Source organism: Mycteria americana, chromosome 3 (assembly GCF_035582795.1).
Source record: "Mycteria americana isolate JAX WOST 10 ecotype Jacksonville Zoo and Gardens chromosome 3, USCA_MyAme_1.0, whole genome shotgun sequence".
Classification (NCBI taxonomy): Eukaryota; Metazoa; Chordata; class Aves; order Ciconiiformes; family Ciconiidae; genus Mycteria; species Mycteria americana.
Genome location: NC_134367.1, coordinates 81,411,236 through 81,436,616, shown reverse-complemented (window position 1 = coordinate 81,436,616; position 25,381 = coordinate 81,411,236). Strand labels below are relative to the sequence as shown.

General features: G+C 38.4%; 1 protein-coding gene across 1 annotated transcript in view; it reads left to right on the top strand.

Annotated features, from left to right (window-relative positions):
• WDR27 (WD repeat domain 27) overlaps positions 1-25,381 on the top strand; it is a 155,547-nt gene that overhangs the window by 64,508 nt on the left and 65,658 nt on the right. Inside the window, exon 23 of the mRNA XM_075497174.1 lies at positions 9,405-9,503. Within this exon, the coding sequence (XP_075353289.1) occupies positions 9,405-9,503 (99 nt within the window). The remainder of the gene's footprint in view (positions 1-9,404; positions 9,504-25,381) is intronic.

The following is a 25,381-nucleotide window of genomic DNA, read 5'->3' as shown; positions in this document are numbered from 1 at the left end:
TAGTTCAGAATGTTCATTATCTTTTGAGAGTGCATCTTGGAGGTATCACTGATGTTTAAATTAGGTATCTTTGATACAATAGAGTATGCTGTAGTGTTGAATTTAATACTGGGTTTGGAAAAATAGGAGGATATTTTCTTTACTGGAAAATTACTTTTAGAAATGGCTGGTAGTGGTGTTGTCGAGTATTTATTGTCTTGGTCTACACTTCATACCAGGGGGCTTGCAGAACAGAATATATTATATGAAGCAGTGGTAGGGACTATCTGGGGTATTTTGGTTTTCAGTGTCATTGGTATCCCAACTATATGTTGCTCAAATTTTATTTTATATGTCCATATTGTTTAACTAAGATAGGCTTTAAGAGAAAACGTCCGGAGAAAATAGCATTACTAATGTTCACTGTGGAAAAAACAGGACTGATGTTGCTTGGCAGAAGGAAATCCATGGCAGAGAATGAATGACAGGGACTGTGACTACCTCTCTGCCAGCTATTGCTGGAGAAAATCTATCCCTTTCCAAAGAAGAACACAACTTTGTGTTACTCTTGAACCTCAGTTTCTTGGATTCTTTGGTAGTACGGGTGGCTTTTAGGCCTATTATCCTAGGAGGGAAGAGATAAATATTACTTTCTTGTTAATACAGAGATGACCTTACCATGTGCTGTTACTTTGCTGTCTCTTTGGGTATATCTTTGAAGATGATTGAAAATTTTAGCCTTGGTAGATTATTTTATGAACCGTGGAATTATGTGAACATGAGCACATTAGCTGCTCTTGTTTGCTTCTTGGTCATTTCAGGCTATTGCTTTATCTATGCCTATAAACCTCAGACCTGACCACTATAAAAGCAGACTGGCAGTTGAGAGTAGTGGAGGATTTTCTGCTGGCTATAGACGTGTGTTTATTTAACTGCTACAGAATACCTTTATTCTAGTGGCCTGCCAAACTGAACTTTATGAGGCTGCAGTGTGTTACTGTGTTAACCTTTACATGTGGGTGGAAGTATGAGCAATTAGTCTTTTTGCTAAGAAAAATAATTTTAGAGAAAATACCCCATATTCAAATGTAGGCAAAACAGGAAGTCAAAGTAGATACGAATACCCAAGGTTCATTTTGGTATGCATGCAGCAGTGAGGTGCATGCATACCAAAATGTGGGTATGTATAGATTTATACCCACAGGACTTGGGTTTTCTATGTGTATACCTCTTAGTCTACAACTCTAACAGCAGTTGAATTTTATGTATCATTGGTTCATATGCCTATAATCCTACTAGTTGATTGGATTGTGCTTGCAAATTTATTAAGATGGGCTAATCCTTTGTAAAGCTAATGAAATTCCCTGTTATGCCTAAACATCTGAATGAAGATCCTCTGCATCATCTGAATCTTGCAGTATTTCTGTCAAACAGTCAACACCAGTACTCAAATAGGGGATGCAATTATTGGTACAGCTGATACAGAAGGGACTCTTAGCAGCAGTCAGAAAAGAGCCATTTCCAGAGTGGATGTGATCCAACCCTCTTCATAATGAGAGGTGAGGTAAATTTTCTTAGAACAAAATCTTCAAGTAAATAATTCTGCACTCTGCCAAAACTAAGTATGTTATAAAAGTAAAAGCAACCTAAATACAGCAGAGTTTGGTGCTACGTAAATTCCACAGGCAAACAAATAAAAACAGTCATATACGTGAGGCTTTGAAATTGGCTAGTTAAATAGAAACTAAAATCAGGAAAAATATAAATTGGAAGCTTCTAAGAAGGGTGCCTTACAGAGGCAAATCTGAGATGTGGTTTAGATCTGTTTATATAATCTTTTTTAGTGAGGAAAATTCAAAGTGTGTCAGCTATAACTGTCAGCATTTGAACATTTGGAAATCCCCTGCATCTTGAAAGATGACTGATCTTGATAATATTCACTGTTTTAATAATAAAGATCATTATGAATTTTCACTGTTACTCCTTTTGTAGTTATGTCGAAGGAACTCAGATGGAAACTGGGATGATCTTACTGTAGTGGGCAATTTCCTCTGACTCCTCTGACTAATGGAGAAAGACAGCCTCCATTAGTGGCATTAGAAGGAGAAGGGACTCTGAGAGGCCATATTGTACTCAGTGTTTTGGTGACAGGCTTGAATAGGCTTTCCATGCTACCATGTGGCAAGTGTATAAGATATCTCAGGACTGAAGAGCGTTAATCAGTGCTTAGGATACTTGTGAAATCTCTTTTATTATGTGTGGATTCGGCACTGATGCCTATAGTTAAGGTAGTCTAACACTTTCCACTATAATTCTGTTTTCAGTTGCTTATAATTGAGAACATTTTGGGCTGAAACTTTCCACGCTGGGTGTCTGCTTCAGGCTGATTGTTATTTTTCATTTTAGTATAAGTAGTTCAGGTGCTTTTTCAGCTTAAGATTGAGGAAAAATACACAGTTCAGTGAGAGATGTGCCCCAGTGTAAACAGGGGATGGTGGAGTGCAAGCCAAACAATTATATCACGTAGTGTGGGAGTGTGCATCGGGTTTGATGGCACTGATGGAGGCAAATGGAGACTAATGCCTTATTAATAAATCCAGATGTCTTTCAGAAAAGTGTAATTATTATTATTTATTTATTTTTCTATCAAGAGGCTTTAACGCTTCCATCTTCTGTAGCTCATTTGAAATATTAGAAAAAATAGTTGCAGGAAAGGGATGACTTTGGCCAATCCATGCAAAACTTCTGAAGAAAAAATCTCTGTTTACGTAAGGTCAAATTAAGTATCTTAGATACCAGTGTCTTTTTTTTTTTTTTTTTTTTTCTGTGATCTGTTTGTAAAATATGTGCTCCAATTTAAAGCCACAGCAGTTACAAAGGGTTTTTCTTGAAACTGGTGTTGCTTTTCTGGTCCCCGTGCAAGAGCTGGTAACAAGGAGAATTTTTCTGTTATGCTTTCAGTGTTTCTCTTTCTGATTTGCTTCCCCCTCTTTCTCTTCCCAGGAGGGAGTAGGAGTGTAAGTAGTGGAGTGTAAAGTAGCACTCAAATGCATATGGCCATGGATTGGACTAGGGGGCAGTGGGAACAGATGGGGACAATTTTGCTTTGAAGACAGAGTATAAGAAAACAGAGGAAAGAATTTATAGTCAAACTCTGAGATAAAGAGTCAATTTATTTAGCACACTCTCTCTACCAGTGCAGTAAAATTAAGTAGTTTTCCATTTGGAGACAAATTCTTCCCCTCAAGGAGGGACCTTCACCTTTCTTCCCTGTCTCCTGCTATAAAGACAAAAGCACAAGCTTGTATATACATATAAGGTGCTAAATACAGTCTCACTCTGTGGGTTAGTGAAAACTGACTACTCCAAATTTTCTTTAAACTTCAAGTGAAAGGAAACACAAGTAAGTATGTGGTTATGGGTGCAGGAAACTTGTTTGGAAGCTATTGGTACAGGTAAATGATTTTTACTTTTGGCTGACCCTTGGACAGAAATGGAAAGGAAATAGCAATATCTACTGAATCAGTATTTTTATTACAAGAAATTGGTCTTAATATAAAAAAAAGGGATTGACTTTGGCTAAAGTCTATAACAGATTATATGCACATATGCATTTTGGGTATTGCTGAGTACTTCCTAGACTGTTTTCCTTTCTTTTTTATTACATTTGATTTGCTGAAAATCTGTTCTTCCTGTGTCATTGAATTCATATTTTCAACTTTTTTTTTTCTTCTGTGGCTAGTGTTATGGTATCATTTATAATTCACTTACTGTTCTTTTTTTTCTGTAGAGAAGAATATGCTATAAAAATCTAGTAAGTATAGAATAGAAAAACAATTTGAATGACATCAGAAATGTAGTAAAACTAAAATGATGGCAGACTATAGTAGGAGAATGTTTACGCTGGAGTTATTCCACTTCTTATGAATACCTGAATGTCATTTCTGTTAAAATACAATTTCCTTTGGGTTGGTGTTTTTTTTTTTTTTTTTTTTTTACTGTGAAGTTAAAAATAAATTTACTGAAAAGTTTATTTTCAATCTTGCACCAAGTTAACTTTTATTCTCAGAATTTAGACTATCACTGGCTAGCTTAAATATCTGTGACTAGAATTGCTTAAACAGAAGCTGTTTTTATACACTTTTTTATGGTGATGTTTTTCTTTTAATCACATTTTATTGTGTTACATGTCAAAATTATTCTGATTTAAAATATTTGCTATTACTTTCCTTAAAAGCACAGTTATTGGAAGAGAAGATGATAGCTACCACAACATAAACTATTCTGGGATGTAGTCAGGAACTCTGCCACTTTTGATGTTGAAGCTGAACCACCACACCTAAATATTTAAGATTTATAGGGCTAGAAATACAGTATCAGAAAGAAACTTAACACTAGTTCTGTTAGGATAGAATTGTAGGAATGAAGTAGAGTGGGAAAGTTGTGTTCCCAGTCATGCTCTGTGTGTTTTGTCTAGCAGCTGTTCAACACGAAAGTAGTCTGTGTAGTAAAGATCAGAGTAAAGGTCTTTCCCATGCCGATGAATGCTTCAGTGGTTAGCTACAGGTGGCCTCCTATCTGTACTTGCTTGTCATTACTTTTCTCTGACCCAGTGAATCTTGTTACACAATGTGACGATTCAGAAGAGCGCTGCATCCCAGCCTAACCTCTAGCTCAGGGCTTAGAAGCATTTCTTGAAAGGTGGGAGGTAAGAGTTTGAATGCTTTTTGAGCAGTGTGATTAGCTAACATCTCTTTTTAGACAACTGAATACACACTTGCTAGATTCTACTGAAGCTGCACAACTGCTGCATAGCATTTTTTGAAAGAAAGTTATGAGCCAAATGGTTGATTTAGGAACTGTGTAGAAGAGTAAATTACTAGAATACCTGGGTTTCACAAACATTGGATTTGTCTTCAAAAAACCAGTGAAATATTATCACACCTATTTTACAGAGAGGAGTTGGAACAGAGAGATTAAGCCAAAAATGAATGTGCTCCTCCCCAAATTAAACTGAGAATCTGGAATGGAAAATTAATTTTTATTGGATAAGTTTGGCAAAGTTCTGTAAGCCACTAGATTATGATGGAAAATTTTCAGCTTCACTAACCACGTCTCTCTGTGATACGTTCTCTTGGTTAAAACATGGAGCCATGTTCCTTCTTGGCTCAGAAATTATTGGAAGGCATTATAGATTTGTGATTCAGAGCCTTTTGTGGTCTTGACTCTTGCTCTCCTTGACTTTGCCTCTTCTTTCTGCCTACTTCCATGAAAGGGGGGGAGGAGAGTAGGCTTGAAGAGGAAAAGAAAAATGACAGTAAGGCAATTTGGGGTCAGAAAGAGAAAAGATGGTGAGTGATAGAAAGCATAGTCCTGTCTGCTGCCTATACCTCTCTGCCAAAGACGGGTCTTAGTATATGCAGAAGAACTGATGCAGGCATCCAAAAACTTGCAATTGCAGAGTAATTAGCTTGTGAAGGGAAATTATTGCTTGCAATAGGAGTTTCGTAAATCTATTTTACTAGCTCCCCATGTGTCAGTTGTGCAGAGTCCAGAGGACTTATGCTATGTACCAAATACCTGAATTTTAGAGTTGATTTTATTCTCTCCAATATTTTCCTCATTCAGTTCCATTCTGTTCAAGTTCTTATATCTAACAAAGTTCTGTAGCGTGTTAAGAAACGTGACATATTTGTCCTGTTTTGATGATTCCCACAGTTCCAAAGGGCATGGACATGTGTACAATAGCTATGAGGAACAGGATTTGAATCTTTCATGGTACAAACACCTAAAAAGTGTCATGGCATTACTGAGTATTGTGGTACTATTGAGCCATTTTGACAAGAGTTCTGCAGGATTCTGGGGGGCTGTTTGGTAAGAATGATTTCTCCCTGTTTTCATGAATGCTCTGTTTCTTCAGTCAGTTAGATGCGGAGGGGCATCCTGTTCTGGAGACTGCAGTGCAGATTGTAATGCTTCTTGCTCTCCTCTCACTCAGCGTACTCCTTTCCTTTTGTCCTGGTTTCGGCTGGGACAGAGTTAATTTTCTTCCCAGTAGCTGTTATAGTGCTGTGTTCTGGATTTTAGTATGAGAATAATGTTGATAACACACTGATGTTTTAGTTGTTGCTAAGTAATATTTACACTAGTCAAGGACTTTTCAGCTTCCCATGCTCTGCCGGGCGCACAAGAAACTGGGAGGGGGGCACAGCCAAGATAGTTGATCCAAACTGACCAAAGGGCTATTCCATACCATATGATGTCATGCTCAGTATATAAACTGGGGGGAGTTGGCTGGGGAGTAGCGATTGCTGCTCGGGGACTGGCTGGGCATCAGTCGGTGGGTGGTGAGCAGTTGCATCACTTGTTTTTTCCTGGGTTTTGTTCCTCTCTCGCTCTCTTGTTGTTTTCCTTCCTATTATTATTATTATTATTATTATTATTATTATTATTATTATTATTATTATTATTATTTTGTTCCAATTATTAAACTGTTCTTATCTCAACCCACAAGTTTTCTTACTTTTGCTCTTCCGATTCTCTCCCCCATCCCACCGGGGCGGGGAGGGTGAGCAAGCGGCTGTGTGGTACTTAATTGCTGACTGGGGCTAAACCACACCTTCTTTCTGGAGTCTCCCTGGAATATGGACTTCTACAGCATCTCATTGCTCATTTCCTTGAGACTTGCAGATTTCCATTAATTATGTGAGCATGACTACTGTAGTCTGCTCTGGCACTGTGGTGGTGGTGGTGAAGTACAAGCTGACTGCAGTCTTTACACCTCATCCTTGCTGGAATAAAAAGGTAATTGCTAGCACTCTGTTCTCAGAAGGAAGTCCTGTGGGAAATCTATACAGTAGGGCCAGGTGATATACAGTGTGACAGAGCTTGGCTATGAAGAAGAGAACACAACATTACAGGTACTGAGATAACACACAGGTGTCAGCATCTGGTAATTTTGATACCAATAGAGTCATGGTATAGTATCATCAGAGTGAAGAATGGAGAGCCAGTATGGAAGGAGGAGAACAGATGGATGTAGCCCTATAAAATAAAGGAAATTTTGAAGGGTACTATTATGTTGGAACTCTGAAACCTTCTCTGTTTAAGCCTAATTACTTGGCAATATTGTAATCTGTTTAGGATGTGAAGTAAATAACCAACTTAATATTTTGGTTTAATTATAATTAAATGACTCAATATTTTAATGTCAATAAAGAGGAAACTTATGACTAACTGGAGGTATTTATAAATAATTGCGGCGTTTCTCTATGGAAACAGCAAGAACTTGAGTAGTCCTGTGTACAGACTGAATTTACTAATATACGGTCTTGTACTTTCCATCAGAGAAAATAATTCCATGTCTCCAGACACATCAGAATGCTTTCTTTTGTGTCATCATATCACTTTTATCTTGTTTGGGTTCCCCTTACCTATCCGTTCCCGTGTGAACTGATCATGTCCCAAGTAGTATAAGTCACAGTAGCTGTGGTATGGCCATATGTTTTAAAACAAAAAAATTTGCTGCTTTTATATTACTAGCAATAAAATAATCATTACTATGACCAGTTTCCCAAGATGTTTAAAAAGTAGGGAGGAGGGTCTTACTTTTTAAGGCAGAATTTCCAATTAACAAGTGCTTGCTGTATCCTTTTAAGAAGGATGCAATGATTTTAACATGTTACTGGGGACTCTGCTACTTTCCCAGTTAGTATGGCAATATCTGTGTGGAATGCTGCAAACAATCCAGAGGTTAAAAATGGATACCTACATTTCTGTCTGTTTTTAGATACTTAATTTATGCCAGTAGCTGGTTTTAATTCCATATCCTGGACTGAATCCAGAATATGTGAGGTATATAAACTGGATGCAATTAAGTAGATTTACAGTTGGCCTCTTGGTTTGCCTCTCAGTGAATATGGTCATGAATGGAATATTTGACACTGAGGACTATCCAGTGTTTCTTCAGTGCTGGTTTGGACTAGAGAATCTTTGGAGTTGGCTGATAAGATTTGTTTTCTGAGTGAGGCATTAAGTATTTTTCAGGACCTGCATTGGTCTGTGAATCTTTTCATAAATTGGGAAGACTGTCAGTGGAGTCCACAAGTTTTTGGGACATATATCTTGGCTAGGGGAAGCTCAGCTGCCTTGAGTCTGATTAAACTCATTTTAGGGTACTATCAACAAAAAACTTAAGACAAGTCACAGAGTAATACATTGTTGTAATAGTCCCTATGCACAGTTTGGTTTAGTTTATGTTAGGCTGTGGTCTGAATTCCATGTTCATAGTCTTAACTGCAGAGATTTAGTAAAGACAATGGACATTTTAATTTTTTATTGAAACTGTAAAGTTTGGATTATCATCTTTGACTATTTTTTGCATGCTTTTCAATTTCTTCTTTCTTTTGAGATATACATTTTATTTATAATATATCAAATAAGTCTTCCTATTTTCTACATATGCTATGTGTCTTTTCTGTTATGCCTTGTGTATGCATACTGTCTGACTGTATCCTGCAATTAATTGTTATTTTTACTAGATAAGGCATAGTCTAAAACAATCCTATGTGCCTGCACGTGAGTCTCATAAGTGTTTCTTATGTGGAGGACTTATACTATAGGATTTATTTTAAAACATTTTCTGTTTTATTTATGTAAGATAATGCTAATTTAATATCACAATCCAACCGTTTTCATAGTATCAGTATGTCTATGACTTTCACTGAATTTTGGATTGGTTTCTTAATGCAGTTTTGCATTGGCACTTTTTCATTATTTGAGGCTGTACCAATAAGAATATAATTATTTTGCTACTAAATTTAATTTACTCCTTGGGAAACACTTTTCCCTTTTTCCTTTGAGAAGCAAAGGCAGGCAGTATGCTTTTTCTCATTGATAATACCCACATCACTCGTAATATTATTGATTTGTTGATGAATTCTATGCTGTTCAATTAAAAACTGCAAAGACATATTTAGAAACTGAAAAATTTTATCTACTGTAGCAACAAACATAAGAGTTTTCAAATTTAGAAACCAAGGTTTTAGATTCTACATATTTCTACTTAAAAGAAAGGGTTTGAATTCTGAAGAACACCCTTAAAAATGTATTTTAAAAGGGTCATTTTTTTACCTGCCTACTTGAAATATACCTAATGTTAAGTTATTTAATGGGAAAAGATTGCATTACTCTTTCTAAATCTTTTTTTTTTTCATTTGAGTTAACTTAAGCATTTGCTAAATTATCCTGAATTATAGAAATCAATTATAAGATGTTGATGACTTTTATATCTGTTTAGCTATTATGAAAATTTTCTAACTAACTTCTCTGTAGGCTGAATCTTTACTCCTCCTATACTTTAACTCAGTGCTTCTAGAATGTGATATATTTCTTTAAAGTGAAAATATAATCTCATTGTTTTTTAGGCTTACATATATGAAATGCGTTCAAGCACTTTTTCACATAAACTGGGGGGACACACAGAATCTGTCATCAATGTGACTTTTAATCCCTCATCTCCACAGGTAAGTCATTGCTTTTTTTCCTCTTTGTATTTAAAATATGTAAAATCTTCACTGTAAGCGTGCTTTTTACTACTGTTCTATTTACCTGCCAATATGCTGTGCAGCTCTAAGGCTGTTCATATACTTCCAACTATAGTGTGGTTATTGTTTCAATTATAAACTCAGGCAAAATGTTGCATGCTACAGAGACAAGTGCTCTGACTAACTGCCTACAAAGAAGAGTTCCGGCATGGGAACTATTGCGAACCTGTACTTGTTGAATGTTGGGAAAATGTACATCCACCTCAAATTACCTGAGTAGACTACTCCTAATTCAGAGAATTTAAGAGACAAATAAGTAAGGGCAGGGAAATGGCAAGGGGCTCAGGCCTGCTGTAATTACTCGAAGGCCTGAAAGGTTTAAAAACCAATGTTATTTTAAATATGCTGTGTCAGAATAAATAGTGAAATAGCTTTATCACAATGTTTTGAAAAACTATTATTATTGTGTTTTGAGCCTTTCAGATATCTATAGGTAAAAAGTACTCTGAAGAATTTAGGCATTAGGCAATGACAGTCCTTATTTTTTTACTGATCATTAATACTGTGTTAGCATATTTCAATGTAATGGTTTAATTATAGTGCAGCAATATATACACAGGAGTCTGTTTTCTAAGTTTTATCTTGAAACCAGAGCTTCCCTACAGCTAATTTATCACGTGAATTCTTTGTATACTGTTTTGAATCCTATAGACTTACCTTCTTTGTTTTCATGTATTAAAACTACATTGAAGCTTTCTACTTTCTATGCTTCTCCTTACTTTAAAGAGACAACAAAAGAGTTGTCTCTAAAGAGTCACTATCTATATAAAAGAGTGCTCCTTTTTACTTCACTAGCTCCTCAACACTGGCTGTACTTGCTACTATTAAAAAAAAATTATGGAGCAAGTATAATCTCTTTACATGTGGGAGTATTGTCATATTTACATATCTCCTTCCATTTGTAAATAAAGATGCTAGCATTTCTGTGATCTTAGAATTTCTGGAAGTTTTATTCCTTGTGTATATATTGTTTGAACTGAGTAATTGTTAATAGCTGTCTTGTGGTGAACATTATGTATTTCTGCTCTTTGGATTCAGCAATGCTATATTCAACCAAATAGCATAGTTTATTAAATTTTGCACGCAGATTAAGACTAGTTTCAGGTGTAGCACTGAACACAGCTCTGCAAAAAAGGTGTTATATACTGAAGAATAGAGCTGACTATAGTCTTGCAGCATCCTGATCTGTGGTCCAGCTGTTGGAATCCATTTTGGTGGAAAATGTCTTATTAGAGTTTAACTGTTAAAAGTCTAGAGGCTCAGTTGGAATAATAATGTGACTCAAGACTTCGAAGTAACTAAGTTCAGGCAAATCAGCTGTTGATCGGGGGGCAGAATTTCTAAATAGTGTAAAATAAACATTGGCTGTGGATCCAAGCCAGACTGGTCTAACTCTGAAAGTGTGCCTTGGGGCACAAAGCCTTTAATACTGAACTTTATGAAACATCACACAGTCAATTTAGTATTATGGTTAAGAGCCAAATCTGAAGCTCATGGACCAGAAACTGTTTTCTTGAAGAGCTCTTTCCTGAGAAGCAGGAGCTGTGGATTTGAACCAGCTTACAAATTTCCCATAGATATGGTTCTGGGGGAAGATTTTGAAGCTGATGTTATCATCAGGAACACTTTACTAAAACGCAAGGAATGTGCAGAAACTGCTCCTTTGAAGGATTACAGCTGAAATGTAAATTCTGTTAACCAAGTCGTTCTGTATAATAAGCACTCTGAAATGCTTTTTAAATAAGTATTTTTGGGGGAGTCGCAGAACCAAAAAAACCCATCACCTTGGCTTTCCAATATAGGATTTAGCATGAAGTTTCATTCAAAGGCACTAGGAGAAAGCACTAGGAGAAGAAGCTAAGAAATGCAACGGTAAGCTTGTAGAGTGGAAAAGAAGAAAACCACAAATGAATCAGAATAGAATAATCCCATGCCTTGAAAGAAAGACTTTGTATTAGGCAGCCAGAGTTTCCAATACTGGTAGATTTTTATACCTACCCCTACCACTAGTTAGGGATTTAAAATTGACGCTATTCTTGTTTCATCCAAAGTTTCAGTGAATATATTTGAGAATTGTACTGGGTTCTGAATAACCTCTGCACAAAGCCCCATTGCATTCAAAGGGAAACACTGGCAGGGGAAAGAGTAAGGGGTGAAAAAAGGGAAGTGGCTGATGAGTGAAATTCGAACATTATGGCTAAGCTTTCTGCCGTGGAAAGATCCAGACAAGAGTGAGGTGTACTGGCAGCGCTCCAGTTCAGTGGTTGCTTGCCCAGCACCTGTCCATGAGGTAGTTTGTTCCAACCATTATTATAACTCTCACTTGCATAAATGTTCTTCCAGAAAAGAGGGAAAAACCCTGGATGGGTATAATACTGATTTTTTTACTGATAGAGGGCATTGTTGCTATCATCATATGGTACTCTGGAATGATTTATAAAATGTTTGCTATGAAAGTTGGAGAAGGGGAATAAGATAGAAGCTTTGCATTTATCTTAGGTTTATTTTCAAGATGATTTCGCAGTTTTAGCTTCTTATTGTCACTTCCTGGTTTTCACTCATTGTTCAAAACTTATGTAGGGAAAAGTGTTTATCTTACCAAAAATATTAACTGAATTTCAATCTATTCTAGGGAATATACATTAAAGGATATTATAGTGTTTAACTATAATAGCTATAACTATTAACTGTAACATAGTTGAGTCAATCTTAAGTGAAAATAGGGTGGGAGTCTTATCTTCCAAATATTGGAATGATAAATCATGTCTCTCTGAAATGTTTTTGAAGGAGGATAAAAGCAAATGGGAACACTATTGTCATCTGCTGGTTTTTGGTGGCTTTTGTGTAGTTGCATGTTGGTTTCATCTTTGTACAAGCTGGGTGAAAACTGCATGGCAAAACCATCCAAGTACACTCTAGCATATTATTGTCCCCATCGATAGTTGCTTAAAAAAAAAAAAAAAAACAAAGCAGAGAAGAAGAAAAGAAGCTCCAAGCTGTGAGGCAATATACTGTGCTGGAAGTTATTTTTTCATGACAGAATCATGACTTTGAAATCAGTATGCATTGCTACCACCCTACTGACATACTGAGAGGTAGCTTTGAGAGAGAGAAAAAAAACCCACCCCAAACTACACTTTAACAAAACAAGCCCTGAGCAACCTGATCTGAGTTCAGAATTGACCTTATTTTGAGTAGAAGGTTAGATGAGATGATTTCCTGAAGTCCTCAGAAGGCTACCTGTCTGAAATATACAGATATTTAAACGCACGCTCAATAAGTCAGTGTAGAGCATTTGACAAAAAATAATAAAAAATAGAATTTGCATTGGATGAAATATGGCAAATCTGTTCCATTATCTTTGTCTATAGATTTAAAGGAAGTAAATATATGACAAATATATTTGATGTGACCACCTGACTAATATACTGAGAGAGAGCTTCAAGAGAAAAAAAAAAAAACAAACCAAAACTACACTATAATGGAAAAAGTCCTCAGCAACCTGTTCTGAATTCAGTGTTGACCTTAGTTTGAGTAGGTTTGATGATAAGATTTCCTGAAGTCCCTGCAAAATGAATTATTCTCTGATTTTGTGATAGTGCAGATTCTTCAGAAATCTCTTGTCACTGAAGGCATGGCAATTTAAAATTGCCATGTAGAAAACATTAATACCTTTTGATTACCACATAAGTTCAACTTGTGGCCTGTTTATCAGTAAAATATCTAATTTACATGTGTGGAATGTATTAATTCAAATTGTTACTCAATAGAATATTTTTTGCATTAATTTATAAGTCTGAGTTTATGTTCAGAAGTACAGCTATATTTCAAATAACATTAGTTTCGGGTATTATTACATTGCGGCACACTTAGGTTAGATAATAACCAACAATAAGTGCATTACTTGGCAGCTGGAGAAAGTTAAATGAATAGTAGAGATCTGGAAATCTCTTTCACAGCTAGATTTGCATGGGAGCCACTGAAAATTTCATATTGATTTTCTGCTGACCTGCTTGAAGGGATACATATTTAATGTTCCCAGTAAGGACGTTTGCTTGTGGGTCTCTCAGATAGCAATACAATTTAGCACTAAAGCCACCACTTTAGTCAGAATTGGCTACAGGTGGGTTTGGATGTGTCTGGAAATATGAGTTATCATCTTTTACTAGCTACTAACAAAGTATACTTTTCCTGGTGGTCACATCTGGAGATTTCACTTTAGAACAACTTGTATGAAAACTCCATTCTTTTGCGATTTTGGTTCACCATTGATGGTTCACTTAATCATAAAATTTTCCACAATGGAGGTAGCTGTTGTAGTGATATGGAAAATTCTTTTTCAGACTTTAATTTGCTGAGTTTTGGCTTTAGTATTGAATCAGTCTTGTCTCATCCCTATGTAGGGCACATTTTTTCCAGTATGATATTCTTCCTTAGGACTCAGGACTATCTTGTCACAGACTAAATCATGTGGATTTAAAACCTGTGGCCAGCTTGACCTCTAATATGATCTCACTGAAGTTAGGAAAGCTCTTTCACATGGTTCTTTTGACCCTACCGTTTGGCTCAGTCAGTCCCAATTAATCCTTCTCATAATCCACAAATACATCAAAACTAGATGTAAATGGAATTTGGTAATTTTTATTTTTCTTTCTCCTGTAATTTTGTCTCTGAGAGGAATAAGCAGCCAGCTGCCAGCTTTTCTGATCGTCCATTCCACGAGATCAAATTCAAAGGCTAGAAAATGCCATCAAATTCTAAAAATGCTAGTTTTCCTTTGCTTTTCTGAAATGTATTTTAAAGTTTTGAATTCTGCTGGAATACTAGAGTAACTTTCAAAAATTAGGTTTTAAAAAGTTTTCTATAAGCTTTTGTTGAAAATTTATTTGGTAGAAACCTTTGGGTATTTATGGCCTTTGTGTATTTATGGCCCTTGTATGGAACAACCTTTATACTCATGAAAGAAGTAGAAGCAGAAGATGGAAAGTAAGCTAGCTTGGACATCTAAGGGGAAGCTGTAGTCATGTCAGAAAAACTTCAGAGGGAGTGTACCTGGGAGTGCGAGTGTTCTCTCATAATGAACAAGAAAGCAGTGAGGAAGCAGCAATGAAAAGGCTTGAGATGGACGTCTGAGGAAAGAGATCAGGACATTTATTTTCAGGGCAGATAGCTCGCTCACTTAAATTAAAATCTAGCAACTCAGTAGCAGCCAATGTACAGAGACCCTCTTGTACTATCTGAGATAATAAAAACACCCAAATCTATAAAGGGTAGAAATGGTTTACTGAAGCCTCAGAAAGCTAGACACTGAGACTAGGGACGTAAGCATATTTGTGGAAAAGGACACCTGGTAAAAATCTGAAGACTCATTATTTTCTTTTGGATTTTAATTAGCTTCAGAAGGAATAGGCTTTTGCAAACAGGTTGCTATTCATCTCAGAAGAGGCACTTTCCTGGAATTTTAGGAAATTCACAGATTGTCCTGAGCTGAACTGAATATGCCTCTACTATGCATGTTAAACAATTACATATAATTTGCTTATAAAACAGAACTCTCTAAATATGGTAATGTCCTACTTAGGAATTATTGGTAAAGGAGAAGAAAAGAGATGCTTTTTTAATCCAAAATGGACTACTGAATTGTTAATTATTCTTTAATACAAGAATTCCCAAACTCACTTTTCTACTGTACAAGTCTTTTTTACCATAGGCCTTTCTACTGTAGAGGCCTTCAAGCATCTGCTGCTATCTTAAAGTTTGTACTCATATGCCACTGTAGATGTTAAACAAAACATGTTTGCAACTGCAGCTGTTTAAGCTAGCATATTTTACTTCATTCTTTTGATGAGCTGGGGCTATATATGCAGTCAATCAACTGGCTTGGCTGAGAACCTTCCGATGCAGAGTGATAAAAATTGGGTGAGAAATCAGAGAAGACTGTGAAAGAGAGAGACTATTTAATGTTTTTCCAGCATGTCCTCGCGTGTCTTAATATCAAGTCTTCAACTCTTCACTCATTTCACAAACCTGTTCTCTTTCTACATACTACTTTAAGCTGCTGAGGAAGAAATTTCATCAGTCTGTTTTCTTTATAAGCAGTAGTGTGCAGTAATGCAGGCTTTGTATGAAGACTGTCTTTGCCAAAGACTGTACTGCAGTTTGTATCTGATGAGAAGTTATTTCCTTTACCCTCATCCAGCCAAAGACGACAGCTGCATTAAAAAGAAAAAAAAAAGCCCGCTGCTGACCTCATATACATGCTTTCTGAGGGTGAATGTATTTCTCTCCTTGTCTTCTTGTACTGTTAGCCAAATCTGTGTACACTCATTTATGTAATCTCAGTGAATGAGGATTATAAGTGGATATCTCTTAAATTTAATGAACATATCAGTTTAATTTTTCTATCTAATTTACTGAAATAGCAGTCTGACTAAATTTTATTAACATTTTATTTTCATCCATCATCATGTTCAGTATTCCTCTTATTTTATCCTCAAATGTACAAATTTATTATCATGGTATTAATTTTAAAAAATTGGGATGGCAGCACAATTTATCTTAACTCCCATGTGCTAATGGCTGTTCCAGTTTGATCAACTTGTAAATGGTACCAAAACATTTGTGCAAAGTAGCCAAAGACAGCTGCATGTGCCCTTTTTTATTCTTATAAGACTCTAAGACTTATGAGAGGGAGAAGTTGGATTCACTGGGCCAAACACTGGGGTAAAAAGATCTCTGCAAAAGGTAACAGGACCTTGATTGCTGTTGAGCAAATGTATCATTGTGACAGCAAGTGAGACCTTTTGGGGTTTTTCGTGTAAGACAGTGCTTTTTTAAAAAATTGTTAACAGTCATTGACTGATGCAGCTGTGTAGTTTACAAGCTCATAACTTGTTAATAATCTATGAGATACTCTTCAAATTTAGAGATTTGCATAACCATTCAAATTTCAACAGGTAAATGCATGTAAAAATTCAGCAAAAGCACAGAAGTACAGCTTGCCTTTTATCCTAAATTTAGTCCTATTCTAAGTGGCTTGGGGGAAAAGATGAGCTTCAGCTTTACCCACCTTTGGGAGATTCTCAAAGTGGACTTGATTTCTTACAGTGCCTAGTTTGGCTGCTGCCTTTAATTCACTGGTTACATTTGCAAATCTTGGCCCTTGCCTTTTTAAAAACTGCTTTGATGGAAAAGAATGTAGAGCTTTGGGTTGTATCACACTCCCGCTATGAGGGTGGTCGAGCCTGTGGAGAACCTATTAGCGTGACACAGCATATAGTCCTCCTGAGTTTATTCCAGTCCCTGAGAATTCAGAATCAGAATTCCTCACTGCACATGTATGTCTCTGCTTATAGCAGGAAGACCATTTCTTTTGAAGTTTCTAACAAAATCCAGTAACGCTGTGTGCCCGTTAGTATTGGAGTTGATGTTGTTTAGCGGAGAAATTTGTTTATACCAAAGAAATTCTTGTAAGTGCATATGACAACTATAAAGAAGGATGGGAGATTTTAAAAAAGAAAAAAAAAGCCTTTTGTAAGCTAGAAAGGACAATATAATTCAGTTTAATCATGGGATACTCCAGCCATTTTAAGTGTGTTGCCAGCAAACAACAGCTGTACACCACATGATTTTAGATAAATATGCTTGCAGTGGCAAGCTTCTCAGTTCATAACACATTTGTCATAAAATCTTTACTGTACTTCTTACAAGTGTAAATATTTTATTGAATGGCACTACTAGGTTGAAAGGGTTGGTACTAAACAATTGGTTACTCAGCTGTTCCATGTGAATTCTCTTTACCAAGAATCTAGATAGGGAGGGTGGGGGTCACTTGTGGAAAGAAAGGCACTAAGTGTAGTCACAGGGATAATTTGGAGAACAGACAGCTTCTTGGAAACCATCAGATAGAAAATGAGAGTGAAGAGGGAATGGTGGAGACTAACTGTAAGCACTGGAGGGAAAGAACATATGTGTGGAGAGAAGTGATGATATTAGAGAGATTAAGAGAGTGCCTAGAGGGAGGGAATGAAAGCCCTGCAGAGAGAAGTAAAAGAAGATAGCTGCAAGGTTAAGAATGATAGTTTCTGCACTTTTAGTTGAGCCTTTTTTCTGAAAAAGATAGCAAAAGTGAGATGCCCATGGACTATTTTTCAGCGTTGCTGAGAACCAGAGGTTGCTCTTGACTTAACATTTCTGCCAATCCCTGTGCTCAATGCCTCAGGAAAAAATGCTTTTCAAAGGACATGAAGAGAAGGTGCCAGATAAAATAAACCTCTCTTGCTCCCTTCACACACTACACAACTGTCTTCCAGGAGCCAATAATACAATATTGAAAGGGATAAGCAAGTGAGCATCTACTTTTTATGCTCCATGAAGGAGCATGTAGAAAAATATTTTGTGAAGTGTACTTTGTACTTTGAATACAGTCTCCTCCTTTGTCCTGAGAAGCTGAAGTGAGGAGGCTTTGCCAAACAGGAAGAACTAAAGGACTAATCATTAGGAGTTTGTTCAGCTATGTTTCTTACATAGAAGTAGGAATTAGAATTTAATTATCTTACATAGCCCTCTAGAAAGCTGTCCTTCAGGTATCTCATTTCTTTTTCTTGCCATCTTGTAAAGAGTGTCACTATCATGCATTTCTCTTGCTCAACAAATAATATTCATAGAATGCAGTTGAACACTTTGCTGATACTAGAACCCATGCTGGGAGAGGTTTCAGTTCTAAAATTCCTGGGCTTTCATGTAGAACAGGTACAAAGCTTTTTCCCCCACTTTGATTAAAATTCAAGCATTTACATTCCAAGAAGATTCTCCCTTATTAGATGGTCTTTAAGAAGCTTAGGGCCAATTTGATTTGCAATTATGAGATAAATGTTTAGAGGATGTATAACAAAGCAGACTTCAACCATTAAAAATACAACTAGATGAAATACAAGGAAAATGAAGTATGGAATAAACTGCATTCTAAATGAGCTTTTGGAAAAGGGAAAGCTAAGTCTTAGCTAACAGATTAAATATGAAAAGAAAAACAGACACAACTTCTGTCTCAAATTAAAATAGCAACATAAAATGATTCCAGCTGTCTGATGGAGTATGATATAGCCACACCAAACATTTTGGCCCAGCTCCTGGCTGTATCTGAACTGTGTACAGCATAGCGCAGGGAAGGCGGGAAGCAGAAATTCTTTAAAGCTGCTTTTTGTGCCTCTTTTCTTCCACTGCATAAAGTACAGCAGGCTCAGAAGTGCTCGATTCTGCACTCCCTAACAAGTTTTCCCTGTGAGCTGATTTGGCAGCCGGAGGGGGGCTTCTGTTTTGCCTTCTTCCTTTCAGGCCTGCAGTGTGTGCTGGAGTAGGCAGGGAAGAGCAGATGCTAATAAGAGGATCCTGTGACCCTTTTTCTTATGCTGTAGAAATATTCAACAGCTGGAATCACCATTGTTCCTAGCCACTGTGTTTCTGAAAAGTAGTATTTGAGATGTTTAACGATTATGGTAATTCACGCATTAAAATGCTGGCATTGTAATATGAGGGGATTGGTTGATCTATGGTTTTTCATAATTCAGTCACAATCTATTTACTTTGTCTGGAATATCATAGTAGCTGAGACAGCCTGTGACATGTTTTTTTTACAGAACTGTAGCTGTATTCTATCCAGCTAGTTGCTTACTCATTTAAGAACCTTTCTTGAAACAAATAGATCATTTTCCCAGTGACATACCATATCATACTACAAACCCACATCTGGGACTTATTCCAACATTTATGACCTTCATTTCAGCAGCTCCTCTGCTAAGAACATCTGGAGAGAGTCACACTGACTCTTGCCACTGTCTTTTTTTGTCTCTGACCAGGTAGTGAGTGACCTACACTGTGCATTGAAGGGAGAACTTAGGTCTGGAGAAAGACAAATGATAAAGCTGCAGTTTGTCTTTTAAAATGTTACCTCAGTATGTGTGTTATTCTTTCACCTGAATGCAAATGAACCACTTTTTAACTCAGATAAGGACTCTGAAGAAGGATCAGCACAGGATGATGACAGTTGCATGAAATTCTAGCCCAACTGATATCAGTGGCTTTAGTAATTTTACTTCTGGTTTCCTAGAGAAGCTAAACAGAACACTGGTTCATTGTCTGTTATTACTGGAAGCAGAGAAAGAGTGGAAGAAACAGAAAAGTGATAAAACTTCCAATTATAAGGGAATTATTTGAGACAAAATATACATTTAGCATTCTTTCTAAGACAGATTGATATTAAATTAGATAATCTTTTAGTTAATTTTATTAAAATCTCAGGACAATGTCCATCATTTATCTTATTATAAGGTTCTAATTTTATCCTGTCGTATACCATAATAAAATATGAAACATTTCTGCTTAGTTGACACCTGCCATGCAATAATCTAAGATATGAACTTAAAGTAAAAAATGCATTGTAAAAGAAACTGGGGATCAGTTCTTCAAGGGCTGCTTCTTATAGCTGATTAGCGTTCTCTTGCAATTTCCTAGAGTTCCTACTCCTTGTTTCTTAATTGCCCTCTGTCATATTACAGAACATTTAGTTAACAGAAGGAGAAAATCATTAAAAATATTGTCTGTGTTTTAAAAAGTATAGAATGTAAAGTTCTGTACTTTATATCCTTACATCTTTATCCTTACACTGTTGATGCAAAGGTAGGGAAACCAGATCCTGTGTAAATTATTCTATGACTGTGACAAAATAGCGTGTGTATTAGGTGAAAGCCAATACATATGGAGAATGCTGAGGAGGTAGTCTGGCAGGCCATTTGCTCTGCTACACTGCCACTTTCCTGTATAAAGTGGGGTTGAAGTTAATGTAAATCAAAAGAGAATAACAGTGTGTTGAGCTCCTGAAGTCTTCCTGTGTTTTCTAACACTGACTTGAGGTCTTCAGACTCAGGGAAGAATCTGGCTCTTCACTTTTAATTTATGTTAATGCTAGCTTTCTGTATGACATCCGGCTTTATTTACATTGTTTCCTCCTCCAGTTCCATGTAGTCATTTACATGAACGGTGTCACTGAGATCAGTGAAATTACTGTTGTAAGCAACAGGGCCACGAGTGAAGAAATTAGACTTCATTATGCCTAAGAACTGTATCCATTAAACTTTCCGTTTTCACAATAGTAGCAATTTTTCTCTATGTAGAAGCTGATAACAGGATGAAATTCACCAATAATGAATGATGTTTTCAGCAACAGCAAGATTGTCAATGTAAGAGTTTAATAACTTCCTTTGTAAATTTCTATTTTTCATCCTTGTATATCTGTCTTTTACCCACTTAGCTGGTAGTGTGCTTTTCACTTTTGGGTTATATACCTTTGGAGAGGAGCTACCTTCCACATATTCCAGATGATCTCTCAAAGATATCAGAAAATATTTTCTCTAGATGTTCAACCTGACACCTATAGTCATATTACATCTTAGTAACTCTACGTGAGTCATAGATTTGAACTTTTTTCTAATTCCAGTAGTTTCTGTGTTGAGAGCAGCCAGGTAAAATAGCAAAACTCATACATGAACACTTTGTGTGATGTTTGCAGTTTAAAAGACCTTGGAAGTGATCACAAGCTTCTTACCACTGGTTATGATATATGCATTATTTTAATAGATTTTCATAGAAGATTACTTTTATATATTTTTTAATTAAAACCTAACCTCAGTTCCTGGCAAAATTATGGAGAAGGTCATACTAGGTACTATTGAAAGGCATTTAAAGAACAATGCAATCATCAGGCACAGTCAGCACAGGTTCACAAAGGGAAAGCCCTGTTTAGCTAATTCAGTATCCTTCTATGGTAAGGCCACCCACCTAGTGGGTGAAGGGAAGGCAGTAGATGTAGTTTTTTTGGATTTTAGTAAGACTTTTGATACTGTCCCTCACAGCATTGTTCTGGACAAGTTGTCCAACTGTGAGATCAGCAGGTACGCAGTGCGCTGGTTGAAGAACTGGCTAAATGGCAGGGCTCAAAAGGTTGTAGTGAATGGGGCTACATCTGGCTGGCGACCAGTCACCAGTGCTGTTCCTCAGGACTCAATCCTAGGGCCAGTTCTGTTCAATATTTTTATCAATGGTCTGGACGCAGGAGTTGAATGAACCATTAGCAAGTTTGCTAATGATACCAAACTGGGAGGTGCTGTTGACTCTCTTGAGGGACAGGATGCCTTGCAGAGGCATCTAGATGGATTGGAGCATTGGGCAATCATTAATGGCATGAAATTTAACAAGTTCAAGTGCCGGATTCTGCACCTGGGATGGAGTAGTGCCAGGCACAAGTATAATTTGGGAGAGGATTGGCTGGAGAGCAGCCCTGCAAAAAGGGATCTGGGGGTGCTGATCGACAGCAGAGTCAATATGAGTCAGCAGTGTGCCCTGGCAGCCAAGAGGGCAAACCACATCCTGGGGTGCATCAAACACAGCATAACCAGCTGGTCAAAAGAGGTGATTATCCCGCTGTATTTAGTATTGGTGTTCCTTCACCTTGAATACTGCCTGCAGTTCTAGGCCCCACAATTTAAAAAGGATGTGAAGGTCTTTGAATGTGTCCAGAGGATGGCAAGAAAGCTGGTGAAAGGGCTGGAAGCAATGTCCTATGAGGAGCAACTAAGGACTTTGGGTTTGTCTAGTTTGGAGAAAAGGAGGCTGATGCGCGACCTCATTGCTCTCTACAGCTTTCTGAGGAGGGAAGTGGAGAGGGAGGTGCTGATCTCTTCTCCGTGGTATCCAGTGATAGGAGCGCAGGAATGGCTCAAAGCTCCATCCGTCAGGGAGGTTTGGACTTGACATGAGGAAACATTTCTTTACAGAGAGAGTGGTCAAACACTGGAACAGGCTTCCTGGAGAGGTGGTCAATGCCCCATGCCTGTCAGTGTTTAAGAGGCGTTTGGACAATGCCCTTAATACCATGTTTTAATTTTTGGTCAGCCCTGAAGTGGTCAAGCAGTGGGACTAGATGATCATAGTAGTTCCCTTCCAGCTGAATTCTATTCTATTCTATTCTATTCTGTTCTATTCTATTCTGTTCTATTCTATTCTGTTCTATTCTATTCTATTCTATTCTATTCTATTCTATTCTATTCTTCTTCCTAACTCCTCCTTTCCCTAGCAGTATCTGCTGAGGAAATCTCTGATGACATTTCTTCCCAGCCCTGGACTAGCAGAAGGGACTGAATGAGTAATCATGTCCCAGCCTAGGCATTGGCTCTGTCACTTTGCGGGAAGGAGGCATATTCCTTCTGATGGGGGTGAGAGCTGTGGATTGTCTTGAGATAATTTGACCATCTGAACAAATTTTGCATCTGAACAAACTGCATGTGTGGAGTGGGGTTTTTGAAAGTCTTCTGTGTTCATCCAGTTTAGCTAGGTTTCCACAGGATGGCAAAACCCCACATCTCTGACACTAGCAAGGCTCAAAGATCAAGCCCTCAGTCTGAAGCAGGAAGCGCTCCCGAACTAAATGGTCGCAAATCTTTTTGAGGTGAGCAATACCTGTTCATTTCCCTGTGCATATTTTTTTTCTCTTTGTACTCATTTTTAGAAATGCCTGAGCTGTTTCCCTTGGAAAAACATGCTAAAACACAAGAGCCTGTGAACAACAGTACTCCATCAGAGCAAAGGTCCATCTGGCCCAATACTCTGTCTCCAAAGTGGCCAACCATAAATGTCTAAAGGAGAGTATATGAGCAATGCAAGTCTACTTCTCTCAGGGTCGTGGGGGTGCTCATAGGCCTCAATGGCTGGGACCGACCTCCCCTGGGACTCCCACCCACACCGTCTCCTGCCAAGGGCCCAGGGGACGTGGAGTCTCAGCTCAGCTGGGGGCCTTCAGTCTTTGCCTGAGCGATGTTGTAGGTGTGCCCGTCTCTGCCCCTGTCTCCTGCATGGGCCTGAGACCTGCACTGCAGAGAGCTGCTCTCCTGGGTTGACCCCTTAGGCCTAGGTCATAGCTTGTCATGCAGAACTGTAGGCGTAACATAGCATAACTATTCTACTCTATTCTATTTTATTCTATTCCCTGTGTTCACCATGAGTCAAATAATGATGAGACTGTTATTTGCCTGAAATGCCAGGAGTTTTTCAGCTCCAAAAACACTTTCAAGGACACATATCACAAAGATTACAAGTGGAAACAGGATTTGATTTGATTTTACTTTATTTTATTTTATTTTTCTGAATCTGTTTCAGAGCCGATGCTCACAAACATTAACACAATGCACATGTGTAGCCAGGAGCAGGCTGATGCATTCTTCAATTTAGCTTGAAAAAACATCCCTTGCAGTCTGGCAACGGCAAGTCACAGAGCTACAGAAAGTAGCAACAGGAATACAGGCCAAGCAGTCCCCGTTTCCAGAAGAGTGAGAACTTGAAGAATGAGGATCAGGACCAATCACACACAAAAGAAAAAGAAGAGGTGTGTGGTACTGTGGGGTATTTTCCAAAGTATGACACATATCAATGACAAACATACTTTTTGCCTTCAAAAACTTGCTCCGCTGTGCTTCTTGGCCAGTGATGCATGAAAAGCTCTCTTGTGCCTGCCCTGCACTTGTATTGCATGCAGGGAGAGCTGGAAAGTGGCAGCTCCTGATGGTGCAGCAAGCCTGGAGCCCTTCCAAGCACAGGCTGTTTTGCACAAGCAAGAACACCTGGGATAAATGGAGCCAAGGGACAAGCAGAGCTCGCTCCCACTACAAACTTGCATGGGAAAGAGAGCCAGAGAGAGCCAGGGCCTCAAGTGGCTCCTTGGTGTGCAAGAGCAGCAGGCAAGCACCTAGCCAAAATGGCCCAAAGGAGCCCTGACAAGGATCTGTGCTCAATGCTACAGAGGAAAAGAAGCAATCCCTGTGGGCCACCCTTGAGGCCTGCCCTGGGAGTCTATAAAGCTTCCTCCCGCCAGATGAGGGGTATGAGGGCCACCTTCGTGGAGCACGAGCAGCAAGCACCTAGCCAAAATGGCCCAAAGGAGCCCTGACAAGGGGCCATGCTTAATGCTGCAGAGAAAGGCAAAAAAAACCCGTGGACCTTTGCCAGTCCACCCTGGGGGAAAAAAAGCCTTCCTCCCCCCAGCTGCAGGGCAAAAGAGGCCATCTTCATGGTGCATGAGCAGCAGGCAGTAATGTAGTCAAAATGGACCAGAGGAGCCCTGACAAGTGGGTCACGCTCAATGCTGCAGAGGAAGGCAAAAAACCCCCAGAGACCAGTGCCAATCTGCCCCAGGAGAAAATTCCTTCCTGACCCCAAAGCCGGCAATCGGCTGTTCCCTGAGCATGTGAGCAAGACTTGCCTCCTTGTCCCACAGGCTGGTCACGCCTCCCAGAAGATGCCCAACTCCCATTCTCCCTCAACCTGGAGCCATCTCAGGGGCTTCTGAGAGTGGCCACATGTCCCTTGCCTGATCGACCGTGGGGGCAAGAATCCTTCCTGTGCCTGGCAGGACACCAGTGGGTGCTCCAAAGCACTGGGACCCCTTGCAACATCTCTGCATCCGATTTCTTACAGCTGCTCCCCCAGGCTCCGCAGGGGATGAGGAAGGCGAGCTCTGCAGTGCTCCTCAAGAAGGCATTACCTTGGTCTTGCCACTGCTATCCAGCTGAAAAGGATTTCCATGCATCAGATGAGCTTTGAAAGTGGTCCCCCGGGAGCTGACCTTGCAGCAGAGAACCTCCAGCAGCCTTATCCAGCGTCCAGTCTTCCTTCCTCAGCCCCCTCCAAGTAATTCCATTTGTTCCTCAAGGGCTTCCTCTTGGATGTCTTTGGGCTGCCCCTGGGCCAGCTCT